This window comes from Saccoglossus kowalevskii, chromosome 8, assembly GCF_978046115.1.
Source record: "Saccoglossus kowalevskii chromosome 8, keSacKowa6.1, whole genome shotgun sequence".
Classification (NCBI taxonomy): Eukaryota; Metazoa; Hemichordata; class Enteropneusta; family Harrimaniidae; genus Saccoglossus; species Saccoglossus kowalevskii.
Window position 1 is genome coordinate 30,712,098 of NC_140648.1, and position 23,655 is coordinate 30,735,752.

The following is a 23,655-nucleotide window of genomic DNA, read 5'->3' on the forward strand; positions in this document are numbered from 1 at the left end:
CCATGTAGACAAATAAGTCAGCTAAGTAGTTCATGTGGACAAATAAGTCAGCTAAGTAGTCCATGTAGACAAATAAGTCAGCTAAGTAGTTCATGTGGACAAATAAGTCAGCTAAGTAGTTCATGTGGACAAATAAGTCAGCTAAGTAGTCCATGTGGACAAATAAGTCAGCTAAGTAGTTCATGTGGACAAATAAGTCAGCTAAGTAGTTCATGTGGACAAATAAGTCAGCTAAGTAGTCCATGTAGACAAATAAGTCAGCTAAGTAGAATGAGAGAGCCATTTAATTCATGTAGACAGATACAAATGTAAGTTACTTTAGTAATCAACATTTCATTAACATTGTGAGGAAGAATTCATGTGACCATATTGAAATATAAAATATTATTATACATCTGTCATCATAACGCCATAAGTTACAGCGTGCCGTAATTTTCCGGTATTTTACTGGGTATTTTCATTCTACCATATTAGGAAATGTGAATTCGGAATATGGAATGATTACGCGCGTAAGCTTCCTCTAATAATAAAAACAAACATGTCTGCCACCAGTGTTTGACTGGACTCCACACAAAGAAGTTTGCTGATTCTGTTTTAAACATTTAGGATTTTGGCATTCAAATGATGTATCTTTGGAAGGAAAAGATGTATAATAATGTTATTACGAGTATACATGTACCTCAAAATATACACTCAGACAATACGTCGCATCAACCTCCGCTGCGCATAGGTTGATACTCCTGCTGTACTGTCTTTATGAATACTTTGAGGTATTCTCATAATAACCTCAAATTATCTTCTTTATTTTTATTTTTTGTTATTTTTATTATTTTTTAATTTCAGCCTTATGATGACACATCTGGTATAACACAGAATGAGATGGTAGTTGGGAATAGTTACATAGATATTGGTGATTTGAGTGCCTTAAATGTGGATTCATTAGAGTCAAATGACCCTATTAGAATTGAACCCTTACCTGATGTCAGTGTTAGAACACATAAACCAAATAGTACCGGGTCATTATCAACTGTAAGTGGATACCTATCTCATCTACAACTACCAAGAACTCAGCTAAATTATGTTGCAGAAATTGGAAGTGGATGGTTTGGAAAGGTAAGTATTATTATTACACTATGACATTGTATGGGTAGCTAGGCAATAATGGTCTAGTGTATTATGTTGTGAGTCATTATAGCTAGGCGATAACTCCATTACTTAATTGGTCTACCATATTATGTTGAAAGTCATTATACAAATGTACCAAGGCAATAACTCCATTATTGAATCAGTCCAGTATATCAGGTTGTGAGTCACTGATATAAATGTAGCAAGGTCCTAAATTCACAAACAGTTGGTTTTAAAAAAATCCACAAACAGGTGTAAAACCTGAACGAAGCTTGTTTGCTGACCCAAGGTGTAGTATTACTGCATATTCTATGTGGAGAGCTTTAACACCTGCAATTTAAGTTGTGTCTGTGTGTCACTGTATGATAAATTATAAACAGTTATTCTTCAGCAATAATAATATTTATGAAATTTTGCCTGACATATTGTTAGATTTCATTATGTTTTGCTGCAATCACTGGTATCGTAAAATCTGTATTAGAAGGCGCATCTCTAATATAAGTCGCACCCATCCTTTTTGAACAATTGAGAACCAAAAATTCACCATTTCTCATACGTGTAGGCATCCCTTCTGTTGCATTGTACCATTTTAATAGAAGCCGCAGCTTCTAATACAGATTTTACAGTAGTTAAGTGTTGACCTGAGGTTTGGCACAAAAATGTATAAAGATTACGATCAAATTGTTCAAATAATAAAGTACATGTTGGAATAAATTCCACTTTATTGTGTCAACACTCACAGATAACAGTATTGATCTCAGTGACATTCAGAATGTAATTCATGTACATTATAAATATTGTAACAAATGACCACATTAATTATTATTATGTTAGTCATAGCATATCCATTATTTGTATAAATTATCGCATATTTCTTATTATTTCATTCTAGGTATTGACTGGAGAAGCACACAAACTACAGACTGGACTGAAGAAAACTAAAGTAATAATAAAACAGTTGAAAGATGATGCCACTTCTGATGAAAAGAATCAATTTCTTTTAGAAGTTCAGCCCTATAGGTAGAGTAATAAATCAGTTGTTGACCTATGACCCTATGTTCTTTCTGTTGGATAGTTAACCCATTAGGTGCCTTACACATTTTACTTCAGATGGGTAGCTGTTCTATAGTGTCTTATAACATGTTGCATATCATTCACAGCTGTGATGTCTATCGTGAAATATCATGTTAAACGCCATCATTTGATGAATGTTTTAACTGTACATTGAGGAAACACAAATCATCCGATCAAATCAATACAGTAATAGCAGTTAGTCACTTAATGTAATTAGTATAATTTACTGCTAACAATTTTAATGATTTCATTTCATTTGGAAAAACAAAACTTTGCAAAAACCACTGACATTGGCATAGTTCTAGAGACTTACAATTTCAGACAATCAGCGTTGGTCATGTGATAAAGAAGTTATCGGCAGATATCATTTATTTGTAGTTAGTGGGATATATCTCAGCCATGCCTTGACTGATTTTTTTACAAATTTGTACAAATACTTCTCATAATGGTTTACATAGTATTTATTAATTACCTTACAAATAGTCTGCTGGTCCAATCCAATATGGCAGACTGGCAATATGATAGACTGACAATATGGCTGACTGTGTATGTCCAGAACGCTTTTGGTTCAAATACCCATAATGGTTTATATGTGCATTGTCATTCAGTTCAAGATGACCTTTCAGCCATGTGTATTTCTTCAATAACCAAGACTGAGTTTGAACCAAAAGACAGTGAATAAAAAATACTTTAAACATGTTGAAAAAGCGACATATTTTAGCAAATTGTGGTAAAATGATGTAATAGGGAAATGTTGATTTAGCGAATCTCTTTTGTCTTTGTTGATTTCCCATTTTCACAATACTTGTCTGTTGCCTGCCAAAACCAGTTATCACCTTCATAAAAACAAAGAAAAACTGTCAAGTGTAATAAGGAATTTATAATGAAGTCATTAGCGACATCTTAAATTAGCAAATTAGTTCTCTCGCTAAATTCGCTAAAAAGATATGCTTGCGAAAAAGACATGTTTGACAGTAGATTGCATCTACACATTTGACCTATTTTCACATGCTTAACGTAAATCAGAGTTCAAGTTTAGATAAAAACATTATCACGTGAAAAATATTGGCATGGTGGACAGTGATTACCAAACGCTTCAGCGTGGTATTAAGAGTTTGTTTTCAGGGGTGGGTGATACCAAGGTGGGAAATGGATGCACATATGGGGTTAATTCCTTGAATTGCAATATAGAGGGTTCAAGCTGAAATACAATATATAGTGTTTTCATGTTTCGTCTGATATTTCTGTGGTATTCTGCTGCTGTAAGTAATGCACGATTTGTTCCGAAATTCAGTATATTGTGTGTATTCCAGGGTTATTCGTTTTTTGCTGAAAACACCCCTATTTTTTTAGTGGCAGAGTCGAATAGTCTCACTCCCACTGGGAAATCTGCATTGTTGCTTGAATGTGAGTTAATTAAACACATTTTCCAGACCGGCGAAAGAGTATACAACAGCCAATTTTAACAGCCTGTCACGTGATTTTAGTCTGAATGTCAACATGAAGAGGCTAGTCCATTTTACGCAGGAGTAATTGGGAGTAGAATATGTGAGGGATAGTATCAACAGAGATGTGTATAGTGAAAAGTAATATCTATCCTTCATTTGCATCTCTGAGCATTTCTGTTTTAGTATATTGGTTTGAAAATGTTGAACTTGCATGATTTGCAATGTGTTTTTTTAATGGGACTCCCCCATTGATCGAATCCCGGGTTTGAACGAGAACGGCACACCACGTGATTCGTTTGAATACAATGCTGATGGCAAACATGCCGTGTTACTGCAGTACTGCATTGACGGGATGACTTACTGGTACTGCATGCTACAACTTCGCTTGTGATGTTGCTTGTTAGCCATGGATTACATGAATCTTGATTACCAGTCAAATGTTGCTCATTTGACGTTGGTAATCTTTATTTGGAACTGAGTAACTTCCTGGTACTTCGTACTATGATAAAAATCAGTCAACATACATCAAGTTCTCTCAATTGTAGTATTCCATGTGATGTACACCTAATATGCCAAAAATGTTGCTGAACGATTTGAACTGAATAAAAATAGCAGACGAAAATTTGTTTACAAAATAAAAATACTTCGGTTGCCAATGAAAACCGGTAAAAAACAAGCAATATGTTTTCGGCTGTTATCATGGAAGGGACATGAACGTGAAGCTAACGTCTGTTTATAACTAAAACCGGGCACCTTATACGAGGTTCGCAAAATAACATGGCAGTCATTAGAAGTCACTTTATTTTATTGTTAGGACGTATTCAGCCGTTAAATGTATTATTTCCAACCGTTTTGCGATAGTATTTTCTAGATTGGAGGCAGCATTTACATTTTATTCAAAGTTCAAAGCTGCGTTGGGATTCCGTTGACAGTGGTAACAATGTCAGCGCCGGTGATCTCTTACCAGTGCGCAACGTAGCCACAATAAAAGGCATGATCATTTGGGCACTGCTATTACAAGACTTTGGCTGTTGCCATGGTAGCGGTGGGTCAGGATTGTTTTTCCAATTAGTGATGGTACGACCTGCCTGTCAAGTATGAACCGTGACAAAATCAGCCAAGCCAAAAAAAATCACAGAAGAGTTAAAAAGCCATTCCTGCTGAACAGTTACTCTAACTTCGGGGTCAACTTTCTCATTAATGAAAACAGATATCAAAAATTCAAATAGTAACTTTTTGCCCACACTCAAGCCGAGTACAATGAGCTATTTCTGAGGTGTTGTATCACAGGGAGTTGGACAAACTTATGTATTTTAATAAATTATTGAATAATAAAATGTTATATAACTTTTCTTTTACCCCTCTCCCCTTCCTGGTATCTATTTCAAGTATTTTTGTCAGGTTCAAATCGTTCACCAGCATTTTTGGCATGTTAGATGTACATCACATAGAATACTAGGATTGGGAGAACTTAATGTTTGTTGACCACCTGGAATCTGAGTTTTATAAATCTTGAAGGGCTCTCGGAAGATCCACCCGCTGCCTGGACCCGCAGTAAAATCTCCGATTAATATGGAGCCGCAACCATCAACATCGATATACCATGAGGTTTCTGTTGGCGACGTTGCGGCGTTACTCAGTTCCAAATAAAGATTACCAACGCCAAATTAGCAAAATTTAACCGGTAACCAAGACTCAGTCCATCCACGACAAGCAAGCAACATCACAAACGAGGTTGTAGTGTGCAGCTCACGAGTCAGCGACGACCGATTTCAACGAAAGTCATTCCGTCAGTGAAGTACTGCAGTTGCACGGCATGTTTGCCAATGCACAGATCTGTGGAGGAACTTTTAACTTCAACATCAACCGTGTATCGTAGTCGCCCAGTTTAAGTTCTGGTTCTGTCGTGGTCCCAACTAAAGGGCGACAGTCGTCGTGTCGCGTCCTGTTCGATATGGGACTCATAGCGACGTATACAACGCGTGTAAAATACATTGTTTATTTACATGAAATTCGAACACGCGCTGCGCTACGACCACCGCGCTTAAACATCCACGAGTTATTTATTCGGACAATGACTTAAATTAGACGTCTGATTATTTTATTTTCACACGTACAGCGACACGCGTTCTACACTGACAAGCGTTGCTAGGTCGCAGCACTGTCTTGGAGCATATTAATGGGCAATTGGGTTCCCCGATCTAAATTTCTATCCCGGTTTGTTGCACGTTCTTTTTTTAATATGAAATAATCAAATATGGGACATGTGTATAATAACAGAACCCCACACCCTCCCCGTGGCTTCGCTCGTGAAAGTACGGCAGCAGGATACACCGCATCACTCGTGAAAATAACTTCCATACGCAATGAAAGCCACGGGGAGGGTATCTGTCATAATACTTCATTATCACTGAAAACATTTTTCCCCTGACATAAATTCCAGTGAATATGCCATTTCCCTCATACTCTATTGAGACACAGCGCAGTGAAAATTGGATTCACATGTAATGCTTGAAAACATGTCAGAAAAAATAAATTAAGTGAAATTCTACGTGACTTCATAATAGTTGGAAATGAACACATTACACCCGACCCTACCACTCTATATACAATGTAAACTACACCCCAAAACATCCTTTCACCCACAGTTACTACCATGTTTCACCAGTGTATTCTATTTGACGTCAGGAGAAATTGAAATAAACAAATTAATTATAATTTCAGCCTCTAGTTGACCACTGATTAAATAAACTACCTCGTCTTTATGTCAACTTGCAGTTATTCGTTGCCTACACCAGTGACTTCAAAATATATGTTTCAATCCCAGGAATTTCACTCGCTGTTAATTGCATGGGAGTGGCAGTCTTTAATGAATTTCTATTGTCATGTCAATTTCTTGCGATTACTCGAACATTAAGCTGTAACCACATACCGCCTAGGTGCTGTAATTAAATCCTGGTGTAAGCACCATATGTACTATGAACAATGCATGTGAAGCCAGCTGTGGGGTATATTCAATCCTATAGATTTCTCATTGTTTGGTAACTATTTGCTGCAAATGCAACAAAAATCAATATAAAAAATATTACCGACACAGTATTCTACAGGTTACTTGTATATTTTATTAGTTATTGTTATTCAAAATTAAACCGGGACTTGTACAGTCTTTGTACAGTCTTGTATCTGTGAAGAGTAATAATACCAGTACAGAGGCTCCAGGATTTTGGTTTTCATTCATGTCTGATAAGTGATGAATTCATTTTGAGAACACATTTAATAGCATGTGCTAATCTAATATTTATTTGCATAAAGCAAAGACGATTGCTTCATTCAAACATTTTTAACAATATTTTTCACACAAAATTTAAAAAAAATGCAAATAAGACACTATGTTTATAAAAAAACCACCCACACATATGGTAAAGAAAAAAATTAAAGCAAAAATCCTAGCATAAAACTTAGTGAAAAAACCAAATTATTTTCACAGTTTTCTTCTGTCTATCTCCCCTCCCAGATAAATGCCTTAGTATTACATTTTGTATATACTGTAACTATTCAATTGTTACTGCTAGCAATTTTTGCGAGTTCAGTATTTTATAGCATTGATGAAAACAAAATTTAAAAAAAGTCACTGAGGCTCAGTGTTGTAGAACATAAAATTCCTCAATTCCTCAAATTCTGAAATTTACTTTTAAATTGACCTTGTCATTAGTTAGTATGTACTTTCTGAAAACTACATAGCAAAACATACAAGATTGTTATAATTGACACTACATTTTGTAACATGTAAGTATTTCTTGTTATTTTCAGAGAATTGAAGCATACTAATATACTGTCACTGGTTGGACAGTGTACTGAAAACATGCCGTATCTTGTCATAATGGAATTCTGTGCTTTTGTAAGTAGATACAATTGAAGCTCTGCAATTGTTTTCACAATTTGTGCCTTTGCTTTCTGTGCAAGTCATGGTGTGTACAGATCTCTGCTAGAAATGACTTTATCGATTTGTATAGATGGATATCAAGTGCTACTTGTCTACACATACTGTAAAACACATTGAAATAGCTACATGCCATTTTAGTGAATTTGACTCAATGCATGAATTAACTGAATCTTAATTTATCTAAAATACCAATAATCTCATTGTGAGAATATACTTTATTCTAAATTAACGACATCTTGAATTAGCGAAATTCCATGTTAGCTAAATTAGCTATTATGACATGCTAGCTAAAAAGACGTGTTTTACAGTAATTAATGGCGGTCTAAAATCAGTGTGTCATATACTACTCAAAACAATTTAGGGAACAAATAAGTTTGGGTCAAGTGCGATGAACCGTAACTAGCAATGTCCTTAGTATGAGTGACCATACTGTGGGGAACCGTCTGAGGTCGAGAATGTCAAACCAAGATGGCAGACATTGTTTTGTCTAGGCTCGACAACACAGGCAATGGATATGTCAATAGTGGTTTTCTTCACAGATGAGTCAAAGTTCACTCTGCAGAATAATGATGGCCATATTCGTGTCAACTTACACCCTGGTGAATGTTTCATAAATGCCACCATCTGACAGCACAACCTGTTTAGAGGTGGCAGCATTGTGTCACAGAGTGGCTTTACTTACCAACACAGAACCTCTCTCAATCAACTTAACTGGATTGTGTTACAGTGGAAATCAATTCAGCTTGGCAATTCAACATAAACAGGATGCAGCATTTTGTTTTTGTTTGATCATTTTCTAAAACAATAATTGGAAGCTTATCAATGGTACAGCCATTAAAACGTTGTAGCAATAATGATCTGTCAAACAGGTGGCACATGCTTATCAATCCAGGGTAACGACTAGTGTGACTTATAGCATTTAGACTGATCAATTTCAACCATGTTTATAATAATCATGGGCTATATTAACTCTGACTTTCTTTGAGTCAGTGTCTGTTATGTCTAGATACTACTTATTTTGGCTCATTTAATTAAAAATACAAACTGTGTCACTATCCAATTGTCCAACTGCACCAATTCTCACTGTACAGACAAAGATGAGATCCTGTGACCAGTTCTGTGATCCTGTGACAACACAACATGTATCCTTCAGCATTTCTTTCATTGTGCAGATGTATCTCATCAATTTCAGTGAAACATTGTGTTTTCCTGAAATAAATTATCTTGTTAACTGAGATGATTCCAATGTTTCCTAATTTGTTTTGAGTGGTATAATTGCTCTATACTTGATGTGCAGACGAGTGATGAAGCATACGCAAGTGTTTGTGATATGCAAGACTATGAGCTTCTCACGAAAATACCGAAAAGTATGCATGATGGCGTATATTAACGGCCGGCACGTAGTTGAAGTTGATTCAACCCTTTACTGCCTGTACGATCCTGAGTGCTTGCTTTGCCATATTCTCGTAAAAATTAATTTTTATGAGACTCCTAAAATTGATTGCAGCTTTTAACCTTTCATGTATATTTCGTTATTTAAATTTTTGTTTGTACTCCATTATAAATCATAGAAAATGAATTGTACCATCCCGATTAAATATAGTGCAATAAATAAATACTGTAAAACCATATATTTTCACTGGCATTCAATTTCACTATTTGGATGTTTCGAACAATTTCACTGGGTTTTTAAATTCACAAATTTGGGAAGGAAACAAAATACTCTATTGTTATTTTACATGTTTGCATTGATTTATTTTAGCAAATTTTACTTACCAATGAAAATAACGAAATTGAAAACCAGTAAATAATTAACGTGTTTACAGTATATGAATTGTTTTATTTATTACCAGGGTGATGTTAAAGGGTTTCTGCTGCGACGTAGATCGGAAGCTACCACGCTGTCTCAGAGTGGGGTCTTGATAGGCATGGCATGTGGGATTGCTAATGGTTTGGAATACATGCATAGAGCCAATATGGTACACAAGTAAGTAGATATTCGTACAGCAATTTAAATATGATGTCACAGCTTTTGATGTAATGACCCCAAAGAGTGTATTAGGCTTCTTCTACCACTCTGTCCATCCAACTGGAATTACTCTTCAAAAATACATTCAAATTTCATTTTTAATTTCATTAAAATACATAACAACAATAGCCGACTGGTGGCCATTTTAATTCTGAAAATGTACATTTCTGCTTAACATTATCCACAATGCATGTCAATCAGCTAAATACTACAATGCAACATAAAACAAATCAATTTGAAGGTGGTAAAATCCTAAATTCTAACACTATACATCTGTCCATGCCTGTTTGAAATTATTATTAACTACAACTGTTTTATTTCAGTGATTTATCTGCCAGGAATTGTGTAGTTTCTGTAGATATGACGGTCAAAATTGGAGATTATGGCATATCACAACACAGATATAAGGTATGTATGTCAGTATGAGTGTGCCCTCTAAGCTTTGTGTTTCAACTAGTTAATATGCTTATTGCCTGGTATGTCAATGATGCATCTGAAATCATACATATTTTCATTGCCTTATATAACAAAGTACCTCAGTGTTATACTACATATACTCATTGTCTTATATAACAAAGTAGCTCAGTGTTATACTACATATATTCATTGCCTTATGTAACAAAGTACCTCAGTGTTATACTACATATACTCATTGTCTTATATAACAAAGTACCTCAGTGTTATACTACATATACTCATTGCCTTATGTAACAAAGTACCTCAGTGTTATACTACATATACTCATTGCCTTATGTAACAAAGTACCTCAGTGTTATACTACTTATACTCATTGTCTTATATAACAAAGTACCTCAGTGTTATACTACATATACTCATTGTCTTATATAACAAAGTAGCTCAGTGTTATACTACATATACTCAATGTCTTATATAACAAAGTACCTCAGTGTTATACTACATATACTCATTGTCTTATATAACAAAGTAGCTCAGTGTTATACTACATATACTCATTGTCTTATATAACAAAGTAGCTCAGTGTTATACTACATATACTCATTGTCTTATATAACAAAGTACCTCAGTGTTATACTACATATACTCATTGTCTTATATAACAAAGTAGCTCAGTGTTATACTACATATACTCATTGCCTTATGTAACAAAGTACCTCAGTGTTATACTACATATACTCATTGCCTTATATAACAAAGTACCTCAGTGTTATACTACATATACTCACTGTCTTATATAACAAAGTACCTCAGTGTTATACTACATATACTCATTGCCTTGTATAACAAAGTACCTCAGTGTTATACTACCTATACTCATTGTCTTATATAACAAAGTACCTCAGTGTTATACTACATATACTCACTGTCTTATATAACAAAGTACCTCAGTGTTATACTACATATACTCATTGTCTTATATAACAAAGTACCTCAGTGTTATACTACATATACTCACTGTCTTATATAACAAAGTACCTCAGTGTTATACTACATATACTCACTGTCTTATATAACAAAGTACCTCAGTGTTATACTACATATACTCATTGCCTTATATAACAAAGTACCTCAGTGTTATACTACATATACTCATTGTCTTATATATCAAAGTACCTCAGTGTTATACTACATATACTCATTGTCTTATATAACAAAGTACCTCAGTGTTATACTACATATACTCACTACATTGCATACTAACATTCCTTACAGAATGATTATTATAACTCTTGTCACGATATAAAACTACCGATACGGTGGATGGCTCCAGAGACTTTAGACTGTCAGGGTGTATGGGTTGTACCTAAGGAATCCTCTATGTCAAAACCTGCTAATGTCTGGTGAGTGTTGGATTCCTACATTTTGTTTAATATGATTTAAATTTGGGATGGTTTTATTTCACCAAATCTTCATCAATATAATAATAATAATAATAATGAAGAGTATTTATATTGCGCTTAACCTACATTAGCTCTAAGCGCATAACAAAAAAAGTAAATTTCAATTCAAATCAAATACCTATTACAAAAAGAGTCATGAGAACTTGAGTGGCGGACATCATATGGTTGATTGTTCCAGGTAGCGGGGTCAATATGAGCAAATGTGCGCTCACCATATGTTTTGGTTGAAACTTTCAGCTATGTGTTGGGTTGGCTGAGAACTCATCTGCAATCAAAATTTAACACAAGACATGGAGTGTTGTCATCTCTCTTTACATCAAGCTTTTTGGATGAGATCCGGTGGAATGTAATGGATTAAATCATAATATACCCTTCAGTTTATGCAAATCATGCCGACATTCCATTCTAATGGCGTCTGCACGTAAGGCGACCAACGCAAACACACCATACTGGCTGCCAAATTTAATGTTAATTTGGATATCAAAACAGAAATACAAAATGTTGAATATGCAATTATGGACAGGTTCAGCAAATACCTTTATAATGACAATCAGAACAATATTGTCAATTCAGATACAGAAAACCATAACAATAATTCACTTATGTGGCTTGAGAAGCTGACAAGATTGTGTCTGTGCTAATCGCTGGTAACACAACACAAATGATCACACAATTTGAATATTACGTAAATCTCCATATACCCCTCAGTTGTAGTTAATAATTGTTCAGTATAACTCAATGTTCATTTCTTAGGTCATTTGGTGTAATATTATGGGAGTTATTAGAATTTGGACGGCAGCCATATGATGCTCTAGATGATAGTGCAGTCCTGAAGAAAGTGATTGTGGAGCAAAATGTTAAATTAAGGCAACCTGTATTGGATGTAGCCTTTGCAGACAGATGGTATGTTAGGAGTGTTTTGTTGCTTCACTGATGCACAATACTTTTATGTGATGGTCACTACTTTTATGTGGTGCACACTACTTTTTTATGATGTAGACAATATAGTGAACTCATGCAACCTACACAAAAAAATACTTTAAATTAGCTTCTTTTGAAAATCTAACCATGCAATTGTTTTGCTGCTTAAATGTCTGACCAATAACAGAATAGTTTGGTAACTTTTTTTTTTTTTATGGCCAATGGTTTCACACTAATTTAGGTACTTTGATGATAACAAACAAAACATTACTCACAAGTTGTCATGTTTTGCACACAAAAATAACTTACTTTTTAGCTCCGCTGTCGACTTTGTCGAGCGGAGCTTATCATATGAGTGATTGTCGTCCGTCGTCGTCGTCCGTCGTCCGTGTCAATGTTTTACTTTTTCGACTTCTTCTTGAAAACTACAAGCCTGAATGCTTTGATACTTGGTGTATATGTACCTTGGGTAGACCTCTCTTAGGTTTGTTCATTTCATGTTGATATCTTCAATTCTCTAATTTTGGTGAATATTTTTGTCATTTTTGGTAAAAAGTGATATTTTCGACTTCTTGTTAAAAACCGCAAGTGCAATTACTTTGATATTACATATATAGGTACTACATGTGGACCTCTCTCAGATTTGTTCATTTTGTAATGATATCTTTAATTCTCTAATTTTGGTGAATATTTTTGTCATTTTTGGTAAAAAGTGATATTTTTGACTTCTTGTTAAAAACCGCAAGTCCAATTGCTTTGATACTACATATATAGGTACTACATGTGGACCTCTCTCAGATTTGTTCATTTCGTGATGATATCTTCAATTCTCTAATTTTGGTAAATATTTTTGTCATTTTTGGTAAAAAGTGATATTTTTGACTTCTTGTTAAAAACCGCAAGTCCGATTGCTTTGATATTACATATATAGGTACTACATGTGGACCTTTCTCAGATTTGTTCATTTTGTGATGATATCTTCAATTCTCTAATTTTGGTGAATATTTTTGTAATTTTTGGTAAAAAGTGATATTTTCGACTTCTTGTTAAAAATCAATAGTTCAATTGCTTTGATATTACATATATAGATACTACATGTAGACCTTTCTCAGATTTGTTCATTTTGTGATGATATCTTCAGTTCTCTAATTTTGGTGAATATTTTTGCCATTTTTGGTAAAAAGTGATATTTTCGACTTCTTGTTGAAAACTGTAAGTCCGATTGCTTTGATATTACATATATAGGTACTACATGTGGAACTCTCTCAGATTTGTTCATTTTGTGATGATATCTTCAATTCTCTAATTAATTTATTTTGGTGAATATTTTTGTAATTTTTGGTAAAAAGTGATATTTTCGACTTCTTGTTAAAAACTGTAAGTCCGATTGCTTTGATACTATTCATATTGTTCATTTTCTAATGATGTCTTCAGTTCTTTAATTGAAATGTGCATTGCTAACAGCGGAGCTATCTCAGCCGATAGGCTGCTTGTTTATGGTTCTACCAGCATTAATTATCATCAGTCGTAATTATAATGCCATATAAAAGAGTTATTGCTTGGGCTTGCTCAGTTTTATCGTGGTACAAAGTCAAGCCATATGATGGTTTTTATTTCATCAAAGCTCAGCTAAATAAATTACAAGAAATAAATAACTGATAAGGATTTGTTTATTTATTTTCATAACACTGAGTGTTTTGTTTTGACAGGTTTGAAATCATGCTATTTTGTTGGCTGTTTCCTGAGCAACGACCCATCATGGCCGAGATATGCGCCCTTTTAAAACATTTGAAGCTGCAGTCCAGTGTTATAAAAGAAAGCATGGCGGCTGAGAATGAAGGAAGTTTGTTTGATGATAAGTGGAATGCGATCCGTCCTAAGCAAACACCAAGTATTGTAGACAGTGAAAAGTTTGAACCTGATTTCACACCTAAGTCTAATAACATATCAAAAATTGATAGCGGGTTTTCTAGAATTGACACTTCTGGTTTTGCTGAGAATGCATCGTTTGCCGATGACCTTAGTAAAAATACGCTATCATCGCAGCATAATACTATTGGTAGCAACAATATTTCACCAGGCTTTGCTTCGATGACAAACAATCAGAGTGTAACACCAAGAAGTGCTCCTGCTGCAACCCCACCCACTACACCAAACACAAACTTAGGCCAAAACAGTTTCAGTATTTTTGAAGAAACAATACCAATGGCAGAAATAAAACATGCCAATCCAAATACCAATCACATTAAGATCACGGCTCAAGTTCACATGAACAACGACTCGATTGTATCAGATCAACAAAACAACACAGTTGGGGAAAATGCCAACACGAATATGGTGGAGACCAAAACAACAACTATTGTGCAAAGAGATGTGCCCGAAAGCCCTAAACAAAACACTGTTATCATGACACGGATGCCTTCAGAATTGAACGGTTCTGATGACAACGAAGTAGTGGTTGTAGATTCAGCGAACCTCACCCATATACAACCTAGTGTGGTAACTGAAGTAATCCTAACAGACGAAGATACATCGGTTTCGATATCCTCTGAAGGTAAATCTCTACCGTCCGATTTAACAACTATAAACATAGACACGGGTGATGATGATAATGTCACATGTGCTATAGTTGGATACCAAAATGACGATGTATCACAACCTGTGAGTCGAAGAAACATTAAGAAGCGTAACCGTACTTTTCAAATTATTGAAGTAAATAACGACACTGAGATTCATAGTACTGATAATGTTCCTATAATTGCTACAACAGAAGGAAGCGACGGTGAAGATATGGTTATGGCGCAGGAGGAGGAAGTCACGGATCAGGTCAGCTTACCTAGGAAAAGTTCATTAAAATCAGCGGTTAGGAAGGTGACACTGCTTTTCACCACTCATGTTATGTTTCAGTTCATGCCAAGGTGTTATCTAATAGTTAACTGGTTAAGTTCAAAGTCAATCCATTTGTTAGATGAAAATTTAACAATCATAATCTTATTGGTGTAAAAATTACTGTAGCAGTGCATGTCCTAGTGAAATATTAATATTCATATTAAAGCATTAACCATTAGATTCCCATCAAATGCCATGTTGTGAATGTTGTCATTCCATGCATCAACATTGGGTTCAAGTAGAATATAGAAAACAGCATGCTTGGATGTCTGCCATTGGTAACCATACTTACCGTAGTGATTACTCACAAATATGCTAATTTTTTTCAAAACTGAGAAATTGTATATATTCATAATGAAATTTTACCACAGTTTTTTTTTATTAGCACCATTTTGTGAGATAGGTCAGTTATGTCATCATATACCATAGTTCTAGTTTATTACCACCATTATGTGAGATTAGTAAGTTATGTCATCATATACAATAGTTCTAGTTTAGTATCACCATTATGTGAGATGGGTCAGTTATGTCATCATATACCACAGTTCTAGTTTATTACCACCATTATGTGAGATTAGTAAGTTATGTCATCATATACAATAGTTCTAGTTTAGTATCACCATTATGTGAGATGGGTCAGTTATGTCATCATATACCACAGTTCTAGTTTATTACCATCATTATGTGAGATGGGTCAGTTATGTCATCATATACCACAGTTCTAGTTTATTACCATCATTATGTGAGATGGGTCAGTTATGTCATCATATACCACAGTTCTAGTTTATTACCATCATTATGTGAGATTAGTAAGTTATGTGATCATATACTACAGTTCTAGTTTATTACCACCATTATGTGAGATTAGTAAGTTATGTGATCATATACCACAGTTCTAGTTTATTATCACCAATATGTGAGATGGGTCAGTTATGTCATCATATACCATAGTTCTAGTTTATTATCACCATTATGGGAGATTAGTAAGTTATGTGATCATATACCACAGTTCTAGTTTATTACCACCATTATGTGAGATTAGTAAGTTATGTGATCATATACCACAGTTCTAGTTTATTACCATCATTATGTGAGATTGGTCAGTTATGCCATCATATACCACAGTTCTAGTTTATTACCATCATTATGTGAGATTAGTAAGTTATGTGATCATATACTACAGTTCTGGTTTATTACCATCATTATGTGAGATTAGTAAGTTATGTGATCATATACTACAGTTCTGGTTTATTACCACCATTATGTGAGATTGGTCAGTTATGTCATCATATACCACAGTTCTAGTTTATTACCACCATTATGTGAGATGTGTCAGTTATGTCATCATATACCACAGTTCTAGTTTATTACCACCATTATGTGAGATGTGTCAGTTATGTCATCATATACCACAGTTCTAGTTTATTACCACCATTATCTGAGATTAGTAAGTTATGTCATCATATACCACAGTTCTAGTTTATTACCACCATTATGTGAGATTAGTAAGTTATGTCATCATATACCATAGTTCTAGTTTATTACCACCATTATGTGTGATGGGTCAGTTATGTCATCATATACCATAGTTCTAGTTTATTACCACCATTATGTGAGATTAGTAAGTTATGTCATCATATACCATAGTTCTAGTTTATTACCACCATTATGTGAGATTAGTATGTCATCATATACCATAGTTCTAGTTTATTACCACCATTATGTGAGATTAGTAAGTTATGTGATCATATACCACAGTTCTAGTTTATTACCACCATTATGTGAGATTAGTAAGTTATGTCATCATATACCATAGTTCTAGCTTATTACCACTATTATGTGTGATTGGTCAGTTATGTCATCATATACCACAGTTCTAGTTTATTACCACCATTATGTGAGATGGGTCAGTTATGTCATCATATACCACAGTTCTAGTTTATTACCACCATTATGTGAGATTAGTAAGTTATATGATCATATACCACAGTTCTAGTTTATTACCATCATTATGTGAGATTAGTAAGTTATGTGATCGTATACCACAGTTCTAGTTTATTACCACCATTATGTGAGATGGGTCAGTTATGTCATCATATACCACAGTTCTAGTTTATTACCATCATTATGTGAGATTAGTAAGTTATGTGATCATATACTACAGTTCTAGTTTATTACCACCATTATGTGAGATTAGTAAGTTATGTCATCATATACCACAGTTCTAGTTTATTACCATCATTATGTGAGATGGGTCAGTTATGTCATCATATACTACAGTTCTAGTTTATTACCATCATTATGTGAGATTAGTAAGTTATGTGATCATATACTACAGTTCTAGTTTATTACCATCATTATGTGAGATTAGTAAGTTATGTGATCATATACTACAGTTCTAGTTTATTACCACCATTATGTGAGATTAGTAAGTTATGTCATCATATACCACAGTTCTAGTTTATTACCATCATTATGTGAAATGGGTCGGTTATGTCATCATATACCACAGTTCTAGTTTATTACCATCATTATGTGAGATGGGTCAGTTATGTCATCATATACCACAGTTCTAGTTTATTACCATCATTATGTGAAATGGGTCGGTTATGTCATCATATACCACAGTTCTAGTGTATTACCACCATTATGTGAGATGGGTCAGTTATGTCATCATATACCACAGTTCTAGTTTATTACCATCATTATGTGAGATTAGTAAGTTATGTGATCATATACTACAGTTCTAGTTTATTACCATCATTATGTGAGATTAGTAAGTTATGTGATCATATACCACAGTTCTAGTTTATTACCACCATTATGTGAGATTAGTAAGTTATGGTATCATATACCACAGTTCTAGTTTATTACCATCATTGTGTGAAATGGGTCGGTTATGTTATCATATACCACAGTTCTAGTTTATTACCACCATTATGTGAGATGGGTCAGTTATGTCATCATATACCACAGTTCTAGTTTATTACCATCATTATGTGAGATGGGTCAGTTATGTGATCATATACTACAGTTCTAGTTTATTACCACCATTATGTGAGATGGGTCAGTTATGTGATCATATACTACAGTTCTAGTTTATTACCATCATTATGTGAGATGGGTCAGTTATGTCATCATATACCACAGTTCTAGTTTATTACCATCATTATGTGAGATGGGTCAGTTATGTCATCATATACCACAGTTCTAGTTTATTACAATCATTATGTGAGATTAGTCAGTCAAAAAAAGTTTGCTGGCAGCTGACTAATTTGTTTATGTAAATGCATGTAGCATTAATTAAAGTTTCAAAGTCGTTATGGGACCATAGTGACGTATACAGCACATGTAAAATAGATTTTTTTGGGAAATTCGAGCACACGTCGTGTTTTGAGTTGTATCTAAATCATGTGGTGATCATTACTGCTGTTATGTACACACTGTACTTGTATGTATTGATGCATTTATTATGATACAGGCCGGAGATTATAAGAAGACCGTGACCTTTGACCACGAAAGCAACTTTAGTGAATCAGCTGGAGATGCATTGATCAATAATTCACTTAGTCAGAAAAATGAAAATGGTTAGTTCATCTCTGAGTTATTATTTTCACATTCAGTGAATGGGTATTTGATAAAACATTAAAATTTGTGTCTGAAAGTTTGGTTTCATTAACATTTATGTATTGCTTATCTATTGTTATGCATCCAAACTTATAAATAGACTCACTAGCAAAATTCTTTTATGACTAGGAATTTTTCAATTGACAAAACAATTTTATTCAGTTCATTTGGGGTGGAGGATTTAAAAACAACATTCAAAATATTGTTATGTTTCACAAAAAAGAAAGTGTTGAGACTGTTTTTACTTTTGTCTCAGTATTGAATCAAAATAATAGACTGTGCTTAAACTTGGCTTGCCAATGATTTTGGTATTGTATAAAAGTAGGCCATTATTATTTATTAATTCTTAAAACTATGATGATAAATGTAATAATTTTTTTTTCTGTTTTGACAGCTACGAACGCGGATACCAGAGATGAAGAAGATGTCGAATTTGACTTAGGACTTGGTTAATGAGCATATTTGATGGATAAGATGGACATCATCACATGGAAAACTCAACAATTTGTTGCCATAGTTACATGTAAAATTAAAATTAATATGACTAAGGTTGATACTAATAATATTGCTCATTGCATTAAAAGATTCCTTCATCTGACAGCAATGGCTATACAAACCTTGATTATGTTAGAATTAATGTCATTCCCACCACCAATTTTATTCATCTCGTTTTTCATACACATATCAAGCATAAAATAAGAATGTACAAAAGCTGTTTTAGCAATAAGTTTTGTTCATATTTTTGCCTAAGTTTTAAGGAATAATTGCTTAATTATTTATTGTTGATGAATTTATATTTATTGTGAAGATCTTCTAGTGAAATGAAATATTGGCATTCATTCCTGATAACCAGTCATTACAGTCTGAATGCAGCATTCTTCATTTGGATATTTTTAGTCTCTGTTTGGACGCAGTACGAAAGCAGGGATCTCTGTCTGTGGGTGTGTGGGTGCATGCGTGCATCCCGACCTGTATCTTAGACATGCCTGGACTGATCACATTCAAACTTCATAGATACATCATACATAATATTATACATTTGCACATCAATTTGTTTTGCAATCTGATTCAAAATGGCCAAATGGTGGCCTTTTTTGTGATGGAAAGTCATCAAAATCAAGCATTTCTGGCATTCCGGAACTGGATCTCTTGTGTTTACAGATGGATTTTGTTGAAACTTGGTACAAATGTACATACATTGGACATTGTGGGTCCCTGATGAACTTTGTTTTGTTTTTCTGATCGGATTAAAAATGGCTGACTGGTGGCCATATTGTTTTAATGAATGTTGTTCTGATTTACTGATTATGTTCAAATTTTATATAGTCATTATAAATCATGTCATAGATAAAAAGATATATTGGTTTGGCTATCCAATTCAAAATGACCGACTAGTGGCCATTTTGTTTTAATTAATGCTGTTCCAGAGCAATAATATCTCTCAATATGGACAAGTACTCATTTGACGATCAGATACAAGATGACTGAATGTCAGTTCTTTTAATGTTAAAAAATCATAATCGAGCATCAGCTTCTGAATCCATATCTCTGATATTCCAACTATAATACTATAAAAAAACTATATATCTTAAATTTGATAACTAACAGGAACTGTGCTACCATGGCTTGTTTTTTTTTTTACTTGATAACCTTGTCTCTGGTTTATCAAAATTAGATTTTTCCAGATTTGTCCATTATATTACAATTTTCTACCCCGTTTATCAATCATTTTCATCACCTAAATATCAAACAATGAAAATTTTATAGTTATTTCTTTTCTTTTTTCATCACCGAGAAACAAAAACATACTTTTAAAACATTGTGCAAATGCTATGGTCAAAGTGTAAAAAAGTAACTTGTATCCAATCAATTAATTGTATTGTGCTTGGTGAATGGATAAATGTGAAATATTAATAGACATTTATTCTCCATGGTTGTAATTTGTGTAACCAGAGCCACAGAAATGTGGCAAAGTGGAAATTTCAAACTGTGAGTTTTTGCTAAAACCATGTATACCATTTTGAGGTTTACTCACATCTTAGTTTAGGATAATCAAGCATATTCTGTTTAAAGGGCGGTAGTCGTCGTACCATGCATGCACGAGATATGTGGGTCTCATATAAACAAAGATGGCGACTTTGACTGTTGCGCAGATCAAGGAGTACAAACTGGGACGTTACCAAGCTTTAATTAGATATTGCAAGTCGCGCCCAGATCAAATCTCATACTTGTAATTTCCATTTGAAAAGTGCATTGAATTGTGGGAAAATCAATGTTTATCAACACAGATGTCGCACAAGCTCAACGACCACCGCGCTTTAAATAGTGATTTATTCAAGCAATTAAAATCAGTGGAAATCTCTATCATTTAGTATTTGAATGCTACAAAAACATTGATTTACACATTATTTTTTTTTTATTAATCTTAAAAACATTTGTATCTTTAATTTTGTGAATGAAAACAAAAGTAAACCTTTTTGTTCAAAGGGTTGATAAATTCAAGGGCACAGTAGACGATGGCAGGAATAGAGAGGAAATGATGAAATAATTAAATTTTTGTGTGTGTTTTTTCTCTGCAGCATTTATGTTGAATTAGCTTTAATTTTTGTTCATAGATGAACGCTGCTTGGACTGATAAATATTATTTATGATAGATATTATTTGGTAATTGTTGTCTTATGTAACTATTCAGAATAGCCAGACTTTTTGTGCAATTCTTTGATATCTTTTTTTAAAAACATCTTTAATGCTGCTGAAGAAAAGCCATTACTCAAAAGTTCTAGCTATTTTGAATAGTTGCTTAAAACTAGATGTTTAATTGTATTCGAGTCAAAAACACAGAGTTACGAAAATATCAAGTTTCAAAAATAAATTTTGTGAAACTACGTCCAAATTGTTATTTGATTTGCAATTAACAGATAACTGAATTTAAGTTACGGGCAACATAGATTTTTTATTTTGTGACAATTTGGGCGAGGTTTCACAAAAGTTGGCAGGGTTTCTAAAATATGGACATGTTCATTTTTGTAACTCAATGTTTTATCTTGATATCTGTAACTCGGTAATTCAGCATCTCCTTAGAACAACAATCAACAAATATTATCTATTCTGTTTTAATTCAGCTTGAAGTAGCCAAATAATTATTGTCAAAAGTATTGTCTAGTTTTGTTTTTAGTTCATAAATTCTATTTATATAACTTGCCAATTTGTTTAACTACATATATTTGGAAGATTCTTTTTATTCGAATCAGAATCAGCGTGATTAATATGCAAAATCAGTGCCTTATGTATTATTAAATCATATACAATTTAATATTTTGAAATTATACTAAATATAAAAATTCTGCATGGCAGTGAATTTGATTGTAAATATGAACTTTTATACAAAATGTTTTATGAAATGTATATAATGTATCGGTAAATGATTTTTAGAACTGTAGAGGGCAGTATTTTGTGGTAATCAATCAATACATTGTTATTTTGTATTCAGGTATGTTTACTTTACGCACAGTTCTTAATTTTAATGATATTCTTTGACTATTCAGACAATGTAGTTATTGTTTGACTTTCTTTGCTGTCTTCTGTTCTTTTAATCAGTTATGACTGTACAATCGGAAATAAAAAATATTATTGTCAGAAAAACGCTTTTGTGAATTATAGAAGTTTTTATGCCCCGCTGTTGACTTTGTGATTGTGTGTCGGTAATTGTCACCGCCAACATTTTTATTTTTTGACTCCCATGTGCGAAGCACAAAATGGGAGTCTTTGCAGTTAGTGTGTCTGTATGTGTGTGTGTATGTGTGTATGTGTGTATGTGTGTCCGACTGTTCCACTGCTATCTCAAGAACCATACATCGGTTTTTAGATGAAACTTGGTGCATAGATGCTCTGGGCCAATGCGCAGATTTGATTAGGTTTTGGTAAAATTCCATGCTCGTTAATTACCTAATTTGCATGATAATTAGCTAATTTTTAGCTGTTCTATGACTGTTCCACTGATATCTAAAGAACAACTCATTGGATTTTGATGAAACTTGGTACATAGATGCTCTGAACATATGCGCAGGTTTGATTAGTTTTTGGTAAAAATCCGTGCATATTAATTACCTAATTTGCATGATAATTAGCTATTTTTTAGTGGTTCCATGACTGTTCCACTGATATCTAAACAACCACTCATTGGATTTTGATGAAACTTGGTACATAGATGCTCTGAACTAATGCTAGGTTTTGATTAGGTTTTGGTAAAAATCCATGCTCGTTAATTACCTAATTTGCATGATAATTAGCTAATTTTTAGCTGCTCTATGACTGTTCCACTGATATCTAAAGAACCACTCATTGGATTTTGATGAAACTTGGTACATAGATGCTCTGAACATATGCGCAGATTTGATTAGTTTTTGGTAAAAATCCGTGCATATTAATTAACTAATTTGCATGATAATTAGCTATTTTTTAGTGGTTCCATGACTGTTCCACTGATATCTAAACAACCACTCATTGGATTTTGATGAAACTTGGTACATAGATGCTCTGAACAAATGCTAGGTTTTGATTAGTTTTTGGTAATAATCCGTGGATACTAATTACCTAATTTGCATAATGATTAGTCAATTTACATAATTAATTAATTTTCAGCTTTTGATATAAGCAGTGAGCATTACATTTCAATGAAACTTGGTACTTACATACTCAAGGACTACTGTAAAATGACTA

At 33.7% G+C, this 23,655-nt stretch overlaps 1 protein-coding gene across 4 annotated transcripts in view; it reads left to right on the plus strand.

The window, feature by feature from the left end:
• LOC102805130 (uncharacterized) overlaps positions 1-22,578 on the plus strand; it is a 32,525-nt gene extending 9,947 nt beyond the window's left edge. The window contains exons 3-13 of one of the 4 annotated variants that reach the window (XM_085502490.1): positions 844-1,113; positions 2,018-2,145; positions 7,458-7,545; positions 9,444-9,577; positions 9,943-10,027; positions 11,312-11,439; positions 12,253-12,402; positions 14,130-14,974; positions 15,191-15,291; positions 18,791-18,896; positions 19,331-22,578. In XM_085502490.1, the coding sequence (XP_085358616.1) occupies positions 844-1,113; positions 2,018-2,145; positions 7,458-7,545; positions 9,444-9,577; positions 9,943-10,027; positions 11,312-11,439; positions 12,253-12,402; positions 14,130-14,974; positions 15,191-15,291; positions 18,791-18,896; positions 19,331-19,389 (2,094 nt within the window). In that variant the 3' untranslated portion in view covers positions 19,390-22,578. Of the gene's footprint in view, positions 1-843; positions 1,114-2,017; positions 2,146-7,457; positions 7,546-9,443; positions 9,578-9,942; positions 10,028-11,311; positions 11,440-12,252; positions 12,403-14,129; positions 15,292-18,790; positions 18,897-19,330 lie in introns of all 4 variants that reach the window. The other 3 variants (XM_085502491.1, XM_085502488.1, XM_085502489.1) reach the window with 3 other exon arrangements.
• Positions 22,579-23,655: the final 1,077 nt, after the last annotated feature.